The 18,944-nt window shown below is 48.2% G+C and overlaps 2 protein-coding genes across 3 annotated transcripts in view; one reads left to right on the top strand and one right to left on the bottom strand.

The window, feature by feature from the left end:
• The window catches only part of Trim26 (tripartite motif containing 26), a 22,798-nt gene extending 9,732 nt beyond the window's left edge, over positions 1 to 13,066 (top strand). The window contains exons 2-9 of one of the 2 annotated variants that reach the window (XM_036176355.1): positions 2,195 to 2,693; positions 2,816 to 2,911; positions 4,001 to 4,231; positions 5,872 to 5,889; positions 7,559 to 7,581; positions 7,993 to 8,108; positions 8,340 to 8,372; positions 8,671 to 13,066. In XM_036176355.1, coding sequence (XP_036032248.1) covers positions 2,256 to 2,693; positions 2,816 to 2,911; positions 4,001 to 4,231; positions 5,872 to 5,889; positions 7,559 to 7,581; positions 7,993 to 8,108; positions 8,340 to 8,372; positions 8,671 to 9,353 — 1,638 coding nt within the window. In that variant the 5' untranslated portion in view covers positions 2,195 to 2,255 and the 3' untranslated portion in view covers positions 9,354 to 13,066. The remainder of the gene's footprint in view (positions 1 to 2,194; positions 2,694 to 2,815; positions 2,912 to 4,000; positions 4,232 to 5,871; positions 5,890 to 7,558; positions 7,582 to 7,992; positions 8,109 to 8,339; positions 8,373 to 8,670) is intronic. The other variant, XM_036176356.1, reaches the window with a different exon arrangement.
• LOC118575938 (tripartite motif-containing protein 15-like) lies at positions 12,616 to 18,944 on the bottom strand. Its single transcript, XM_036176289.1, has 6 exons — positions 18,334 to 18,944; positions 17,904 to 17,999; positions 15,975 to 16,205; positions 15,245 to 15,267; positions 14,323 to 14,438; positions 12,616 to 12,719 (listed from the first exon to the last, which is right to left on the bottom strand). The coding sequence occupies exons 1-6, from the start codon at positions 18,697 to 18,699 to the stop codon at positions 12,616 to 12,618; spliced, it is 936 nt and encodes a 311-aa protein (XP_036032182.1). The 5' UTR covers positions 18,700 to 18,944.

Below are 18,944 nucleotides of genomic sequence, written 5' to 3'. Positions count from 1 at the left end.
GCCGTCTCTCCGGCCCGGAACTGGTTTTTCTACCATGTAGATCCTAGGGAACAAACTCAGGTTGTCAGTCTTGACAGCAAGTGCCTTTACCTCCAAGCCATCTCACATCTCTACCCTGGGCTTTTAAAAATATCAGCTGGTCTGTGGATGCCCCAGTTCTGGGTTTGTCTGATTGTTTCCCCATGGTGTGGTTTAACTTGGTGCTATTAGCACCTTCTCTGTGATAACTTAGTACAGTGTTTTTAAAAATTGAGTATGTTTTCCATAAACTGGAAGTTAAATCTAAAGGCTTGATTAAGGTCAATCAAATCAAATATTTTGGGCATGAAAACTTCATAGAAGATAGTGTTTGTTTTTCTTTAACTTTATTTCTTTGTGTGTGTGTGGTATTTTGCCTATATTTTGTCGGTGTACCATATGTCTGGAGAGGCAGGTTGTCACGTTCTCTGGAACTGGAGTTATAGACAGCTGTGAGCTGCCATATGGGTCTAGGAATATCGAACCTGGGACCTCTGGAAGAGCAGCAAGTGCTCTTAACTGCCAAGGCATTTCTCCAGCCCCAAGTGATGTTGCTTAACTCATCAGGAAACCAGTGCCAGATTGTTTCTGTTTAGTGATGGCTCATTTGGTTGCTTGGTTAAGGTGACCACTGGATCGCTCCCAAATCGAGGCATCAGGAAATAATTGACTGTGGCATTGTGGGGACTGCCCCAAACCTTTCACCTAATGGCCTTGACATTTGTTGGTGATATTTGTGTTGTTCCAGTGGCAGTTGCAGAATGCTTATATTTTCTCCTCACTCCCTTGAGCCCCAAGGGGGCCTTAGTAACTCTAAACAGAATACTTACCAGGTGCTGTCTTAGCTATGCCTCAGTATCTAACCCTGTTAACCCTTCTCTAGTGATTACCCAGTGACCTTCTGTAAGTCCTGCAGTGTTTACTGTACACAGTAGTCTTTATTTAGCTTAAAGAGATCTAAAGACCCATTGGACCCAGCATGATCTGGTTTAATGTGCGTTTCTAGTGGTGAAGGTGTCATGTTTTATATGAAAGAGGACTTGTAGCCGAGCTCTTCATAGGAAATTGTAAATCCTGTCATTAGAGCTACCCTCTTCTCTCTGTCATTAAAGCTACCCTCTTCTCTCTAGCAAAGGAACAAAAACAAAAAGCTGGCCTGGCTTTTAAACTTCCAGGGCATCCCACAGGTGGCTGGAAAGGGCTTCTGTCCACAGGAGCCCCACAGTTCCACCTCCTCCCTCTTGGCAAGCCCTCTGCAGTGTGTTAAACTGAGAACACTGCATCAGCCCTTTCCCTCGGGAGCAAATCAAGGGATTAGATCAGACACCCTGAACATTTCTGCTAACATTCTGGGGGCTTGATACATCTTCATTTGCCAGTTGAATTTCATTTCAAGTTGGGGATACATATTTTTTATTCATCACATTATTTTTAAGTCATACAGGTCTAAACCCAAGGGTGTTTTGGTTCATATTCTCAGCAGTAGAATTCCTCATGTTTGTATAGTGCTGTCCCCTGCAGAACACTTTTATATGTCATCACACCAGATCCTTAGGGAATCAACATTGTATTCTCCTTGGGCCACATAGGCTGCATTTTATGTCTGTGTATTTCGCCTCTCTGTTAGCAAAGTCTACCAAGCTCTCCCATTGTACCTGTTAGTGATAGTGTTGTTGCCCCAGCATTGCAAAACCTGAATGGTTACCCGTGCATCCATAGCAGAGCCACCTCCCCCGTCCAGCAGGGTGGGCCAGGGCCCTGCATTCTTGGTGCCACTTTAGTGTCAGTTCTTAGATTTCCTCCAGTGGACTGAGGAGCCAGGAGTCTGGGCTGTCTCCCTGACTGCCTCCTATGAGCCAGGCCTATGTTTATTGTTTCCAACAGAATTCTTTTTAAATCACTGTAGTCCACCCCCCTCTCTCTCTTTCCATTTTATTTGGATGGATAAACTAAGGCTCAAAATACTCAAATGATTTTTCTGTTATTACGGGCAGAGGCAAGAAGAGGGTCAAAGCTGTGAAGGCTGAGTTTCTGTGTCCCTAGAAGGACCATGCCTGCACAGCCCAGAATAGCCACAGAAGATTTCTCCCTTCCTGGCTCCTCTGTGATCTCAGCTTGAACAATCTTGGGCAGGGTGTCACAATTCTCCTTTTACTGAGCCTGCTCTTGATTTCAGGTCTGATCTCTGAGGAAGAAAACCCCTTCCAGGGAACGGAGACCCCCGAGCTAAGGGCGCAATGGCAGCATCAGCCCCCTTGAGGAGCCTGGAGGAGGAGGTGACCTGCTCCATCTGCCTGGATTATCTGCGGGACCCAGTGACCATCGACTGTGGCCATGTCTTCTGCCGCAGCTGCACAGGTGATATCCGCCCCATATCGGGGAACCGACCAGTCTGTCCGCTCTGCAAGAAGCCCTTTAAGAAGGAGAACATCCGGCCTGTGTGGCAGCTAGCCAGTCTGGTAGAGAACATTGAACGGCTGAAGGTGGACAATGGCAGGCAGCCGGGAGAGCTGGCCCGAGAGCCACAGGACATGAAGTTGTGTGAACGGCACCAGGAAAAGCTGCACTACTACTGTGAAGATGATGGGAAGCTGCTGTGCGTGATGTGCCGAGAGTCCCGGGAGCACAGGCCCCACACTGCAGTCCTGGTGGAGAAGGCCGCCTTGCCTCACAGAGTAAGTCCCCGTGCAGAAAGACACTGCAGGCCCCCTCAGGCCTGACAGGGAAGGTTCTGTCTGGTGTCCCTCCTACCACAGCTCAGGACACTCATGTCTCTCCACTGCTTGCCTTTCCCCAGGAAAAAATCCTGAACCACCTGAATACCCTAAGGAGAGATAAAGAAAAAATTCAGGGCTTTCAGGCCAAGGGAGAAGCTGATATTCTGGCTGCGCTGGTACGTGGAAGTGGTGGTTGAGAGGTGATGTGAGTTCCAGGGAGGGACCAGGCAGGTGGGAAGTGTTTCTAGGAGTATTTTGAAAGTATGAGTGCTAGCCTGGCTTCAGGCTACCTGGGACTTACCCGAAGATAGAGCAGGTTGGCCTGCCCTCTCCCTATAGGAATTGAGGAACCTGACTTTGTCTTCTCTTTCTGAGAGTGAGAGAAAATGTGATTTCCTGAGGAGAGGGCAGATGGAGTGCTTGGAGGGTGTCGCTAGCTTCAGGGTAGAGACCAAGAGGAAAGGGACAAGGAAGGCCCGAGCAGCTCTGATTGAGGCTGTCTAGTGAGACTCAGGCCTACTGTGGGCAGTACAGAAGACTGGTAGCACGTTGTGTGCTCTTGATTAGACAGGTCTCGAAGGACAGTTGATAAGGTGGGTCCAGTTCTTGGGGAGTATGTGTGTTGGGAAAATGGGCAGTGGAGGGATTCTGGGGTCAGGCGTAACAGTGTGTAGTCAGGCTGTGAGAGAGAGAGAGAGTAAAGCTGGAGAGGGCTCAAGTTCACTAAGTACCTGTAGGTCCCGGTGTGCTTGACTACCCTCACTTCCAAGAGGGACTCCAGCCTATAAGAGAGGACTTGGTCCCTGAGTGCTCACAGTCCAGCCTTACTATGGAAAGAGGGCACAGTCCCACATGGAAGGGATAGGGTGCACTTAGTGTGTGCAGAGTAGTCGGGGTGCTGGAGAGGGGAATGATTAAGCGTGGACTTTGTCCCTCAAGCAGAGCTTCCTGAAAGAGGCAGTGCATGGATAATATCTAGAAGGGTGAAGTGCCCTTAATGGGACACATTGGCTACCTTTTGCTCCAAGACATACTGGTCACCTAGACCAGATGGTGACAGAGCAGCCAGGCAGGGTTGGCTTTGCGAGCAGTGAAGGGAACAGACTGATTGACAAGTCTCAAGGAGAAGAGGGCGGAGCAGGAGCACGCCAGTGACTTCCCACCTCAAGGACTAGGGTTCACAAGCGAGAATCACCAGAGTATTGAGTGGGCCCCATTCCTAGAGGTGGCTCACACACACACACACACACCCTCCGCCCTTACAGACAAAGCTGCAGGAGCAGAGACAATACATCGTGGCGGAATTTAAGCAGGGCCACCAGTTTCTAAAGAAGCGGGAACAGCACCTGCTAGACCAGCTGTCCACCCTGGAGCAACTCCTCACTGAGGGCAGGGAGAAGTTCAAGACCCGGGGCGTCAGTGAGCTTGGCCGATTGACTCTGGTCATCTCCGAGCTGGAAGGCAAGGCACGGCAGCCCGCCGCAGAGCTGATGCAGGTGAGAGGCACAGGGCCAAAATGGGAGACAGGGTAGGGCCTGGTCTGCCACTCTTACCTGGCTTTTGAAGAAATTCCTCCTCCTGTGTCCTCGGTTTTACTGTCTAAAATAAATAAATGGGCATGGCAGTTTTACCCTCCTTGTCTGTTCCACATAAGCTTAAACACTGACATGGAATCACGTTAGAAAAACAATCATCATCTACAAAAAGTGTCTAAAAATGTTTAAAGTGCCATAGAACTGAGGTCTTGAACCATCCTCCTTCCACAGCACGAGACCTCCATCAAGCCTCCCTGTAGCAAGCAGGTGCTTGTTGTTTTTGAGACAGCCTGACTATGTCATACTATCTATCCTCAAATTAAAGACAGTCCTCCTGTCTGCCAGAGTGCTGGGAATACAGATGTGGCTAAGGCAGGTACTTACCTGGCAGATGCTTTACATGGTTCTGGAAATGAAGAAGGTGACTGAGAAAAGGCTGCAGTGTGGCTGTTAGGATCCCAAGTGTGTGGAAGGGGAGGGCAGGGGAAGAGGGAAGGTAGGTGGGAGGGTTCTTCTGGACATCGGAGCATCATCCTAGAAAACAGATTGACAAGTATGAGCGGTGCCTCAGACACGAAGTGAGAGCAGACTGTCAGGTTGCACTGATACACCTCTTCCTCCTAGTACTTTCCAGGGGAATCACCACCCTGAAAGGGCTTAAGGGTGAGGGCTGGACTCCCATCCTTCCCTGATAAGCTGGGAAAAGGGCTGTACTAATTTCCTCTGACTCTGTGGTTTGAGGTAATGCACGTTTCTGCCAGCAGAGGACACACAAAGGTCTCTAGGAAATGGGGTTTCAGGCCATTGGCAGGGCACATCAGTAGCCAGGGACAAGAGATGGTGATGCCAGTTCCTAGCACAGGCTGCATAAACAGAAGGCCTCTCTTTGTAGCAGACTGGTCCAGGCCATGGGGCAGATGAGGAATGAAGTCCAGCTCAAGCCTGGTACCCTGCTCCCAGGCTTTGTACTCTTCTCTTTTGTCTCCTGTCCTCCCGTCTCCTTCTGTTGCTCTGGGCATTGCCTCTTCTCTGGATTTCTTATCAGACTCTAGGCCACTTGTCCCCTTCCTTTCTCCCACTTCTTTCTTAGCCTTCAAGGAGCACATCAGACTCCCAGCAGCCCTTCCATGTGTGGGTGTGTGGATGTGAGTTGTGAATGGAGTAGCTCAGAGTGCTGGGGTTTGTCATTAATGTGTCTGTCTAGAGAGTATTTTCCCCTGACCCACCCTGGGAGGAGCTACTGTGCAGAAGCCCCAGTCTGTCCCTCAGGGCTCTGCCCCTGAAGCTCCCATGGTGGGGTATGCTGAGGAAGGAAAATAGGGGTATCTGTTTAAAGCCATGACACAAAATGCTGGCATTAGCAGATTTTGTCTGTATTTGGGTTTCCCTGGAGCAAAGCTCTTGAACCTTCTGGAACAGTCCTTAACAGCCACAATTTGAGGATTGCCTTTGTTTTCAAAATTGTACCTCTCTCAGAAGCCAGCCTGCCCCTCTGCCCACCCCCTTCACCCTCTGACTCCCGTAGCACCTGTCACTAGCAGGGTATGATGTTATATATTTTTATGTTGATTTTCCCCCTCTTGTCTGCTTCCCTCTGCTAGGATGCCTGCTCTACACAGGTAGGGATTTGTCTTCTTTATTGCTACTTCAAACTTCTAGATCAGTGCTTGCCTGGCACAAGGAATCACTTAGCAAAGGTTTGTGGAATGAGTGAAAGGAAGATGAAAATCAGTCAACACGAGAACTCTCGGGGGCTTTCAGACTCACCAGAGCATCATCTCACAAGATGTTCCAACCCTCTCTGCCCTTCCTTATGTCTTCCCCTCATGCAGACAGCACCACTGTCTTCGTCCTGCACAAGGTGCCAATCCTTACTGATCCTTGGCCAGAATATCTACTTGGGTCGCTCTAAAACAGTCATGGGATGCTCAGCTTCTTTCTTGTGCTCCCTGCTGCCAATCTCCAGCTCCCTGTTCCACAGCAGCCACCAGGGTGACCTCCCCATTCCCATTGCCTCCTACAACCATTTGCCAAGGAGCAGCCAGGTGATTGATCACCTAGGGTTTCTGCTAGTTTTGCTCAATAGCTCATTTAGAGAAGAAATTCCTTTTCTGTCTTTGCAGCAGTTCAGAGGTGTGGGTCTAGAAACATCCATAAAGTCATCCAAGAGCTGGTTTATTTCTAGCTGACCATCTACTCTTGAGGATATTGTTCTCAGCCCTGCAATTTGAGCTGGATTCATCATTGTGTTCAAAATTCAGCCAATGAACTAGAAAGCAATTTTATTTTATTTATTTCAAAAGACAAAGAATGAGAAGTCTTGGTCTCCCCCGCCCCCCCATCCCATTGACTCAGTCACATGACCAGACTTGATTGTAGGGAATGTGGGAAATGTAGTTTCTTGACTGGACACTTATCAGGCCAGAACTTAAGGAGTTTAGCATTATAAAGAAGGGGAAAGGCAGGTAACATGACTTAGCAGGTAAAGATACCTGCTACCAAGCCTGGTCACCTGAGTTTAACCCACAGAACCCACATGGTAGAAGGAGAGAACCAACTCCCACAGTTGTCCTTTGACCTCCAGATATATTGTGATGTAGTGTGCATACACACACACACACACACACACACACACACACACACACACACACACACACACACACCACACGTTTAAAAGTAAAGAGGAGGGAAAATAGGTGCTGAGAGAGAGTTGCCTTTTATCCCACTGTGCATAGAATAAAATTCACCTCCATTACCCCATCCTGCCTGGTGTGATCTGGCCCTGCCTCCTCTCTAAGCCCCTTCCCATTTCTTGTCAGTCTGCACTCAGCTAGTACTTGATCACTCTTCAAACCTTAGCTTAAGTGTCTCCTTGGAGAGGCCAGGTCACTTGCCACCTCTTCTTCTGCCCTTATATTATGTTGTTTGTTCATTTTATTTTATCGGTGTTTGTACATGGATATATGTTTGTACACCACGTGTATGCTAGGTGCCAAAAGAAGGCATTGGGTTCTCTGGAACTGGCATTACTGATGGTAGTGACCTGCCATGTGAGTGCTGCGAATTGAACTTGGGACCTCTGGAAGAGCAGCCAGTGAGATGGCTTAACCACTGAGCCATCGCTCCAGCCCATTGCTTGTTTTCTAGCCCCAGCAGACTGTCAGTTCCCTGGGGAGGAAGCCATGTATGTTTTGTTTGCTGTTGTGTGCTTGTCCGTTATGTGGTACTGACTTATGGATGCAGTTTCACTTAATTCACTTTGGTGCCTGTGTTTTCTTCCTTTGCCAGGACACCAAGGACTTTGCCAATAGGTAAGAGTTTCATTTGCTCATTGTTCCCACTTCTATGGCCATGGTCTGTATGGATGATGGGGAGTGATAGGCTGCCAAAGGCAAGGCGGCCCATGTCTTATCCCATGGCCTTTAAGAAAGAGCAATCTTTGAGAATTAGAGGCTCTTCTCTCCCAGCATGATCTCTGAAGTCCAACTGGCCTCACTGTCTTCACCTGAAGCAAGTGGGAGAGTCAGAGCCTACTTGGTAGACAGAGGGCTCACTTGTGGGATCTGCTGGCGGTTTCACGTCCTAGTTTTGTCTTTGGCCAGTTTTTCTATCTCTTGATTAAGGATAATCAGACCTTTCCTGCTCGCTTCATAGTTGTCATGAACACTGGCAGAAAGCAGGAAGAGCCAAGTGACAGGCTCTTGTGTCCATCACGTTTTCAGGTACCCACGGAAGAAGTTCTGGATTGGGAAAGCCATCCCTCACATGGTTAAAAGAAAGGCAGGAGAATTCTCAGATAAACTTCTCTCTCTGCAGCGAGGCCTGAGACAGTTCCAGGGTAAGCACTGGGGGCAGCACCAGCCTGGAGGTCAGGCTGGACCACACTTGGAGGTTTCCTGGCTTCTCATCTCATCTTCTCCCATCTCATCCTTCCAAGGAGCTGTAACTTCTATATCTTTTCTCCTTGGGATCTCCAGTAGAGCCTTGTCTCATAATTAATACCAAGTAAGAAATGGGTTCATGCGTTTGCTGGTCTGAAGCTCAGTTCTATCTTCTTTTTCGTCCTTAGGCAAGCTGCTTAGAGACTTGGAGTATAAGACAGGTGAGTAAACAAAACACTCCCCCTGTGGAATCCTCACTGGTATTGCCCAAAGGTGGCCCCACCCCTTACATTTCTGACTACTCTTCTAGTTCTTCTCATCCACCTGAGAGCAGACAGCAGTGGTGGCCAAGGCGGCCTGTGCTGTGTATGCTGAGTACCTCCAGAGGACACAGTTCACAGAGACTGTGATGTAAATAGCACTCTTTGGACTGTGCAGTGAGACAGCACTAACACTATGGGAAGGTCGCCCCTTCCCAGCCCACCATTGACACTGTTAACTTCCTCCCTTGTCCCACAGTAAGTGTCACCCTGGACCCACAGTCGGCCAGCGGGTACCTGCAGCTTTCAGAAGACTGGAAGTGTGTGACTTATACCAGCCAGTACCAGAGTGACTGCCTGCACCCCCAGCAGTTTGACTGTGAGCCAGGGGTGTTGGGCAGCAAGGGCTTCACCTGGGGCAAGGTATACTGGGAAGTGGAGTTGGAGCGAGAAGGCTGGTCAGAGGATGAGGAAGAGGGGGAGGAGGAAGAAGAAGGGGAAGAGGAGGAAGAAGATGAGGAGGCTGGCTATGGGGATGGATATGAAGACTGGGAAACAGATGAGGATGAAGAATCACTAGGGGAGGAAGAGGAGGAAGAAGAGGAAGAGGAGGAGGAAGTTCTGGAAAGCTGCATGGTGGGAGTAGCCAAAGACTCTGTGAAGAGGAAAGGGGACCTCTCCCTGCGACCAGAGGATGGTGTGTGGGCCCTTCGGCTCTCCTCTTCAGGCATCTGGGCCAACACAAACCCCGAGGCCCAGCTCTTCCCAGTGCTGCGGCCCCGGAGAGTGGGCATCGCCCTGGATTATGAAGGGGGCACTGTGACATTCACTAATGCAGAGTCACAGGAACTCATCTATACCTTCACGGCCACCTTCACTCGGCGCCTGGTTCCCTTCCTGTGGCTCAAGTGGCCAGGAACACGCCTCCTGCTGAGACCCTGAATTCCAGAACCTGCCTGGGCCACACTACAGAATCTTCAGTTCTCTGAGATTAGAGGACTCAGATGAAGAAGGGTTGCCTGGACCATACCCATGGAAACTTCCTTTCTCTGGGATCCCAAGACTGTGTGATGGATGGATGGACATTCTTGGTCAGAGCACCAGGAGCAGGAGAGAGGAGGGACATCACATCCAGTTGGCACCCATCTCCTCACAGTCATGGCAGGATCTCTCTCAGTGTGTCACTTCATCTGTATTTCTTGTTTGAACTTCTCACTCTCCTGCCCATTTCCTCTGGGATGACTCTCTCCTTCCTGAGAACCCATTGTCTTGGCTCTGTGTTCTCTGTTGAGTAGGGCAGCAGCAGCATTTTCTCATTCAGTTGTTGTCCAGTGCTCACAGGTATTCAAAGAGACCACCAGTGACATCTGAAGCCATTTGGCTGTCCTCAAATTTGAGGTTCCTCTTACCCCAAAACCACTCTGTTGCCTACCTTCCCTGGCTTCTTAAACTCACTTTTCCTACCCCACCAGAGTTAAATATCTGAAGAAGCAGGATTGAACATAGTCAAGATCCGAGGCTGTGTAAGTTTGTGTCCTGGAGTACTGGTGAAATCAGCTCCTGGTGTCATTAGCAAAGCTCATGGCCTTCAAACCCAGAGCTGAAGAAGGGGTGGGACTCCCCAGGGCCATCTGTATCTCCAAAAGCATCTTGGTACTGTGACTCAGGCAGGAGCTGTGGTCAATAGATTACCTCTGCAGAGTAGACCTTGTGAAGGGAGTTTTTAAAACAATCCCAACATCTTGTTCTTAATCAGTGGGTCTAAAAACACGGAGGCCCAGGAAATCACAACTACCCCTGCTTCAGAGTCTCCAGCTGGTGTCTCCAGGACAGCTTTAGGCTTCTGCTGTTGGCACCATGGAGTGACCAGAATCACTTTCTTAGGAGATGGATTGGAGAAGGGAAGACAGTCATGAGGAATCTGGAGAACTCCCCCCCCAGGTCTTACTGTGAGGAGAGGACCTGCAGTGTCTCCCTGTTGACCCACCACCAGCCCCTTTGTCCAGTTACCCAATGCCCACAGTTGAACACCAGCTCCTGCTATCCGAAATGATGCCCCTCTTCTTATCCTTAAACATTTCACATTTCCTCTGCCTGTCCAGGTGTTAAGCTTTTCTTTGCTCTTGAGAGGCTGCTCCCAGACTCTGGATCTTGGTGGCCGTAGAGTCACCACACTGTCTCGAGACTGAACACTTTGTCTATATCACGCGCTGCCTGAGTCACTAGTGCACACACAGTGGCTCCCTCACCACTCTGTTTTCCCTGGAATTAGTCATCGCTCTTCTCTTCCTTCTCCTTTAATTCATTTCCTGTGTCTTTATTACTAAATAAACTACAAGTTCTTTTTAGTGATCAGCAATCTCAAGACAGTCATCTGGTGCTGTCTCCTTTTATCTTGATGCCTCTGAAGTGACCTTGAGCCCGAGTCATCGATTGATTCCTTGTTATCCTTGCTAGATGCTCTTTTGTCATCAGATTGGGGGTTCTGAATTTCCCCCTGAGGCCTCTAGCCCGGGCTAACCTCAGTCTCGTTATGTGGCTGGCCTTAAACTTCCGGCCTCCACCTTCCAAATTCTGAGATTTCAGGTCGGTGCCACTATGCCTAGTTTATACAGTGCTGGGGACTGAACCCAGGGTCTCATGCATCCTAGGCAAACATTCCCCTCAGCTACACCCCAACCCATGATCCTTTTTCTGGCCCCTATGTTTCCTCTCCCAATTGGTCACACATTATCTGATAACTTGCTGAGGTGAATGTGGAAGTCAATTTTTTTTTAAAATCTTAGGTATCTAGACGTGTTTATCTCACTTGTACACTTAAGGGATTGGCTATAAGAGTCTTCAAAATAGTTTTCCTTCAGAATGTCAGAAGATTGCTTTACTGCCTTAAACTCCAGTTCAGAATTCCCATGGGGCACTCTGCCTCATGATCTTTCCCAGAGGCCTGTTTCTGGTTTACAGGGGGTTGGAAATCTTATCTATATCCTTACTCCACACACTAGCACATTCCACAATGAGTGGCATATTTGAACCTCCCCCCCACCCAGACACAGACACAAAACATATGTACATAAAATTAAGGGACTGGACAGGATCTCAACATGTAGCCCTCGCTACCCTGGAACTCACTGTGTAGACAGGGCTGGCCTCAGACTCACAGATTTAAAGGCTTATGCTGCTGAACCTAGGGGAAGGAAAAGTTCAAACAAACAAACAAAACACCTGGGGCAACCTAGGAAAAGATTTTGGCTCACAGTTCTGAAGGTGCAGTCCATGATCAGTGGCCTCAGTGCTTTTGGCTTCTGTCATGGCAACATATCCTGATAGGTGTGCTTGACAGAGCAAGTCACACATCTCCTCAGTTGGGAAACAGAATGAACCAGGCTCCCATAGTCCTCTTCTAGAGCACACCCCAGTGACCTCACCATCCCACCCTGCATACCAGTCATTTAACATGGATTGTTCAGAGGCCTTGAACATCAGAACTGTCACAATAGACACAAAACACAAAGGCCTGTGGGTCACATGCTTTATTAGGGCATTCAAAACCTAGATAAATGACCTGTGGGGGCTTTGGGCCCCACCCAGAGTTGATGAGCTCCCAAAGCATATCTAGCTTTGTGTCCAAAAGTCCCTATAAATTAATGCAAGCTGAACAGAGTCCTGGTTTCCCTATAGTGATCATTTTGAAGCTTTTATGGGGTTTTGTTTTTTGTTTTTTCCCTTCTAAATCCTATTGGCTCATAGCTTACTGATGTCTAGGGTGTAGCCTACCTTGCCTGCCTCTGGCTCTCCACTCAGAGGGAACACCATGTCCACGAACAGGACTACAAGGAGCTTAATTTACTCAACACATCAATTTAAAAAACACTGTACAAGATCCCAAGACACCAAACTCCAGTCTCACTTTTGGATGCTAGGGACAGGGCTGGGTTCCAGGGTGCTGGTGTCTGCCACACTTCCTGGTTCCACCTCAGTCGTTCTGAGTCAGGCAGGAACTTGCTTTCCAGGTGAGGTAGAGTGGAGAGGGAGTTGGCAATTGGTGCCCTGGTATGGGATGTTTGCAGGGTCTCTCACCCAGCTGGTAGTCCAGGCCACATCTACACTGTGAAGGACAGCTGTGTCCCCTGGTTCAGTACAAGTATGTGCTAGCCAGCTGGAGCAAGAGCATCATGGCTCAGGTGCTGTCCTTGGTGCCCAGGGCCTATTCTCCCCTTACCCAGGCCACCTCAGCGGCCACTCCCACGGTGCAGCTGACAATCAGGTGGACATTACGTTTTCGAAGAGAACCAGGCTTGGGTTTGTGATCTGAGGGTCCAGAATGACCACACATACACACTTCCAGGATGGAGCATCGTCTATTCGTCTATGCTGCATGCTTCTTAGGCCTCTATTTCTGGAGGACAGATGTGACAATTCTGCCTAAGAATTTGCTTCTTAAAGTGAGGTGGCCAGATCATGGCACAGTGCCTAGAAGCTTGTTAAAAGAATCTTGGGTCCCACTCTAGACCAACCAAACAAAAGCCTGCATTTTAACCAGGTGTCTGGATGATGTTTCTACAGCAAGTCGGAGTAGAGATCAATAAAAGAATAGGCAAGTGCTTGTGGGAGCAATTCAGCTCCAATTTGAAATTAAATGTTATTTTTGCTCTTCCCTTTCCTCTCCCAGTCTTTTTTTTTTTTTTTTTTTTTTTTTTTTTTTTTTTTTAGTACTTGGGCTTTATGCATTCTAGGCAAGCAAGCTCTAGAAGAAAGCTATCAATACAGCCCTAGAGCCTAGCCCCTCCCATCCCCCCTCCGGAAAAGGTCTCAGTAGCCGAGGCTGGCCTGGCACTCACTCCAAAGCTCAGGCAGACCTCAGACTTGTGGCAGTCAATCTGACTGCCTCTAGTTCTGGGATTGTAACTGTGCCACCACACCCAGCAAAATGCTAGTTTTTAAAAAATAATATATAATATTTGTTCAAATCTACAGATGTTCTAGCATAATTCTAGGCAAAGCTCAGGGGCTTAATAGATATTTTGAATGAATATCTATACAGGTAGCTGACAACATTCATCAATCACTGTGTCCAGTACTGTGCTGAGCTCTTTGCATAAATTAATTTATTTAATCCTCACATGGGTTTATAGTATAGGCTCTGTTATTGTTTACATTCTGTGGTGGGGAGAAAAGGCTTAATAGACCCAAGACCCCAAGCAATCAGGGTCCAGGTGAATACATTTCATTGCTGTTTATGGCCATGGGTGGAATGGATAAATGGGACCTCCCACCCCCAAGAGCCCTCTCTGAGTACCTGAATCTGTTTCCAGATGATGCACCAAGTTTTCTGAGGAAAGCAGAAAGAGAGATCTGTGAGGCTTAGTATCTCCTTCAGATACTCCCAAGAAGGGGCTATCCTGGCTACAGTGTGAGGGCAGGGACAGAAGAGAACTTGCCCGGCTTTCCTGGACTCTCAGCCCAGTGCCTTGGACAGAGAAGGCTACAATCTGGGGGATTGCTCTCAGTAGAATGAGGTCTTTTTTTTTTTTTTAGGCAGAGTTTCTCTGTGAAACAGTCCTGACTGTCCTGGAACTCGTTCTGTAGACCAGGCTGCTGGCCTCGAACTCTCAGAGAGTGCCTGCTTCTGCCTCCTGAGTGCTGGGATTAAAGGCGTGTGCCACCATCATCCAGCTGTACACAGTGAGGTCTTGTAGGGAAATTCTGGAGAGGGGAGATGCTTAACTCAAGGTGTTTGCTTATTTTTGTTTGAATTTCATTACATAGTCCAGGCTGTCCTGAAACTTGGGATCCTCCTGACTCAGTCTCCCTGGTGCTGACATTACAGGCATGTGCTACCATGCTTGGTTTGAACCAGGTTTTGAAGTTGGGGAAAGATAGAGACAGATGAAAGATAGAAAAGTCCCTTTACCTAAGAATGTCCTCATCATCGTTGGGAGGCCAAGTATTTTCCTGTGGAGGTTTCGAATCTTCTTAACAAGATCAGAGGAAATGGCCTCTGGACTCACAAAAGTCTTCAGCTCATATCTGCAGACAAGTTGGAAATCAAACTTAAATTCCAAAAATAAAATCCTTCACTTTATTTGTGTGTGGGGGTGAAAAAGCCCTGGTTCTGTTCCTTTGCAGTCCTCATTACTCATTGGCTATTAGCCATTCTCCTCTCAGCTTCCCATCACATTGTAAGACCCACCACATCCTCGACCTCAGTTCTAACACTTGGAGAAGCATGTTTGGAGACACTTCCCAATGGCTTTAGGTACTGAATAAAATACCAGTAATTTCATGGGTTAAAGATAACTTCTGGGTGCTGGACATGTCAAACACCAGAGTTCAGTGCCCAGCATCTACGTGTGGTGCACAACTCCAGTTCCAGGGGATCTGCCAGCCTCTTCTGGTTTCCTCTGGTACCAGGCATGCACATGGTGCACAGATTGTGCACCATGGACAAAATGCCCATACACATAAAATGCAAATAATTTTTTTAAACCTAAATCATTCTAAAGCCATGCTTATTATATATAACTGCTTTGAGGTGGAGAAGTATGTCTCCAAGACCAACATACCAACTTAGTTATTTGGGGATAGAGTCTCACTCTGTAGCTCAGGCTTTCCTCAAACTCATGGTGATCCCTCTGACTCAGCTTCCCAAGCCCTGGGATCAAAGACATGAGCTACAATGCCCAGTTTCAACCCATCTGTTTCCTGAGTTTGAGCTGTTAGTAAGAGAACAAATGGCCTCAGTGTTTTTCTGAGTGGTCATCCACAAGGGGAACAGATGAATTGCAGTGTCTTCAAGATGCACATAAAGGAGGCAGGAATGGAGAGGGCCTTACCTGCTCTGGTTGTGTCTGACATCCTACAGAAGAAACACAAAAACATGCACTTAGTTTCCACATGGCCGTTCCCATCAGGGACAATAGATCTTTCTATCTGGACATCAGCTAAAAGGTCCTACCCACAGTGCTGGAGCCCCTTAATTACTTACACACTCCTTGTGTTTCTGACTAGTGTAGGACTCTGCAGCCAATTCCTTTGCTCTGATTGCTCTGTTCCAGCTGTATCCTTAAATGGGTTCTCTCTCCAGTGATTAAGAGAGAGTGGAGAGCAGAGACCAGCCTGAGTTCCAAGTTGGAACTGATGTAGGGCAGGATTGTGGTAAGCACCACAAGGCCATTGGTGGAGCTCTTCCTGTGCACTGGAGGCCATGCTGAACACCACACGGGTTATTTCTTACATGGTTTACAACTCCATTAAAAAACTATTATCATCCCATGCTTAGAGAAGCTAAGAAACTCACTCAAGTGACATAGTTAGTGGAGCTGACACTAAACTCTAGATTGTCTGGTCCTGGTCATCTTTACATGATCCTCATGCATGCCTTAGCAGATTCTGTAGTCTTTTGGGCCATAGAAAGCACACCCTCCCTCAGGCCTTATCAATGGAGATAATTCCCCATTTCCCTTTCCTGCCTCTCCATCACCTCCCAGCTGCAACACAGTACCACCCTTCCTGTGAAACCCCCTGCTGTCCCACAGGGTAGTAGGATTGTGGAGTGTCTCTCACTTGCAGAAGCTCACTTGCTGGTCGATGACACTTCTCCTCCAGCTCCTCAACCTGGGCACCCAGCCGATGGACCTCCTGAGAGACTTTTGTGATGTACTCTTCCCTCTCCTTCCAGATCTGCTGTTCTAGCCCCTCCAGCCTGGTCATCAGGAGGCATCTCTGGTCTCCAAGCTCCTGTGTCAGCCTTTCAAAAGCAGCTTCAACCTGTTGCTTCTTGCTTTCAACTTGCATCTGTGAGGATATGAAGAGGGACTCAGAAGGCTCCCAGGAGGATCATCTGTGCACTTAATTAAGAGAAACAAGGAATAAGCAGTTTCAAGACTCATTTCTTCAAGTACAACGGTAGAAGGAGGTCTCAAGATAAACTTGCTGATGATAAGAGCTGTGCTATTTTCTTAGCCAGGGATTGTAATAATATATTGAACTCTTAAAGTCATAGCTATGACACCCTACTGGTTTTTCAGTTTTCTTCTCTGCCACTATGATAAAGCATGACAAAAACTGGGTTGAGGAAGAAAGAGTTTATTTCATCTTACACTTCTATATCCCATCCTGTCACTGAGGGAACTCAGGACAGGAACTCAAACAGGAACCTAGAAGCAGAGGCTGTGAAGAAATGCTGCTTACTGGCTTGTTCTCCATGGTATGCTCAACACGACAGGACCACCTGTCGTGTGTAGGCTAGACCCTCCCACATCAATAAATTCATTAAGAAATGTCCCATAGTCTTGCTACATACAGTCAGTCCGATGGAAGCATTTTCTCAACTGCTTTCTTTCTTTTTTTTCTCAGTTCCTCATTTAGGAAGGGTCCCCTCTTCCTAGATGACCATAGCTTGTGTCAAGTTAACAAAAAACTAACCAACACACCTACCATATCTTCTTTAGACTCATGGAGTAACTGTAGTAACATCTTTCCTTTCTTGAGATATATTTCCATGTCTCATGTATAGTAGGCTGGCCTTAAACTCAGTTCACGATGTAGTCAAAGATGACCTTGAGCTTCTGACCCTTCTACCTCTACCATCCAAGTGCTAGAATCATGAGTATACATCACAACTTCCATTTTATTCAATGCTAGGTTATTGAACCTAGGGCTCCATGTATTCTAGGCAATAACTCTTCATACTGAACTATATACCCAGCTCAACTACAGTAATCTCTTAGAGAAAAATTAAGGCAAAAGGGAATCATGATCAGAGTCATCAACTATGAAGCATGTTTTGATGGGATTTGAGAGATGCTGGAGAGAGCTTTCTATCTCAACACTTTCTTTGGTCAGAGTACCAGAAATACCTAGTGTGAATTTTCCTCTTGATTCACTGCATCATGAAGAAAGTAGTGAGAAGCAGCCAAATCTAGCTGCTTCATTCATTTGCTGTCCTCAGAGCCTGAACCAAGACACTAATGGACACCCATCATAGGCTGTCCAGCTGAAGGTGATGTTTCTGGTAAATATACTGGGCTAGGAGAGCCATGGACACAGGTCAAGAGACCTAAGTTCCAGTAATTTCTTCATGAATTTGGGCTTTTATAGACCTCAGTTCTCCCCTGTGAATGAGAAGAATAAAGTATGTCTTGGATTCAAAGACATCAGAAACACCTCCAGCCCCTATGTCCTGAGACACCAGATGCCTTTGTGAGGTTGCAGGAAGATGAGTTAGAAAATCCTGAAGTTCTTTTCAGACCAGTAACAGACCAGGAGTCTTTGAAGGAAACCCCCAAGGGAGCAGCATGGAGATGTAATTTAGTTGGTACCTAGAGTGCACAAGCCCCTGGACTGGATATCCTGATAGGCATAATCAGGGTATGGGGTGGCACATGCCTGTTAGCCCAGCCCCTGGGGGGTAGAGACAATAGAATCAGCTAAGTAGTAAATTTGAGGCCAGTTTAAACAAACAAAACAAAGGAACAGGAGTGTGGCCTTTACCAGGAGCTCTTGGAGCTTCTGATCTTCTTGATATTTCCTATCTTCCATCTTGTCCCGCTCCATTCTGAGAGCTTCTAACCGACTCCTAAGACGATCCTGTCAAAGAGAGGAATACAGAGGGAATGAGGGTCCGTGAAAAATCCAACTGGCACATACGGTGTGCTGTGTTGTGGATCCACCACCGGAGCTGAGGGATTCAAAGCTGACAGAGGCCTAATCCTTGACCTTCACCATATCACCATCTTGTACAGAAAGTGGACCGGGTGGCACTATGGAGATGGAGAAGTGTGTAGTGTGTGTGCCGCAGGGAGACAGGACCAAAGAGGAGGGCTGAGAGGTCTTTAGACAGCAAATCTCCATACCCTTTCTTTCACCTACCCACGGAAGGTCACCGTCCTGCCCGCCTGGAAGCAGCACCTGAGCTCCTTACCCTGTAGGGTTGGATGGCTTCATCGAGGAGCCGTACAGTGTGCGCCTGGTGGGCGGGGCCCTCTCTGCAGAACACACAGAGCAGCTCTGCGTCTGTCTCGCAGAAGTAATAGATCTTCTCTCCGTGCTCCTCACAGCAGGTCTCGCCCAGGGGACCCAGGGGTACCGGGGCCACTGCAGCCTGGGTTTGCTCCTCTTCTTTCTCCTGACAGAGCGGGCATAGCAGCTTGGCCCCCATCGGGGTGCACGGGAGGCAGAGAAGGCAGACAGTGTGTCCACAGGCTATGGTCACCGCATCCCGCAGGGGCCGGGTGCAGGCAGGACAGACTACGTGGTGGCGTCCCCGCAGGGACCGGGTTGAGGGCATCACCGTGCCTTTCCCTGCCGGTCTACACCGTCTTCAGCCTCTGTCCACTCCAATTTCCTTTCCCTGAAACTGAGTCACTTTTAAGTGCGTCACTGTCACAGAGGCAAAGGAATCCGGGGCTGAAAGAAAAGCAGGAATGTCAGCTCAGCGAAGTCACCTGGCTCGGCCTCAGGCACGCCCAGAACCCCGGCCACCACCCAGCAGCTAAGCAGGTCCAAACTCCAGGGCGTCTTGACTACCCAGCG

Source organism: Onychomys torridus, unplaced genomic scaffold, assembly GCF_903995425.1.
Source record: "Onychomys torridus unplaced genomic scaffold, mOncTor1.1, whole genome shotgun sequence".
Taxonomy (NCBI): domain Eukaryota; kingdom Metazoa; phylum Chordata; class Mammalia; order Rodentia; family Cricetidae; genus Onychomys; species Onychomys torridus.
This window is presented reverse-complemented; position numbering and strand designations above follow the sequence as displayed.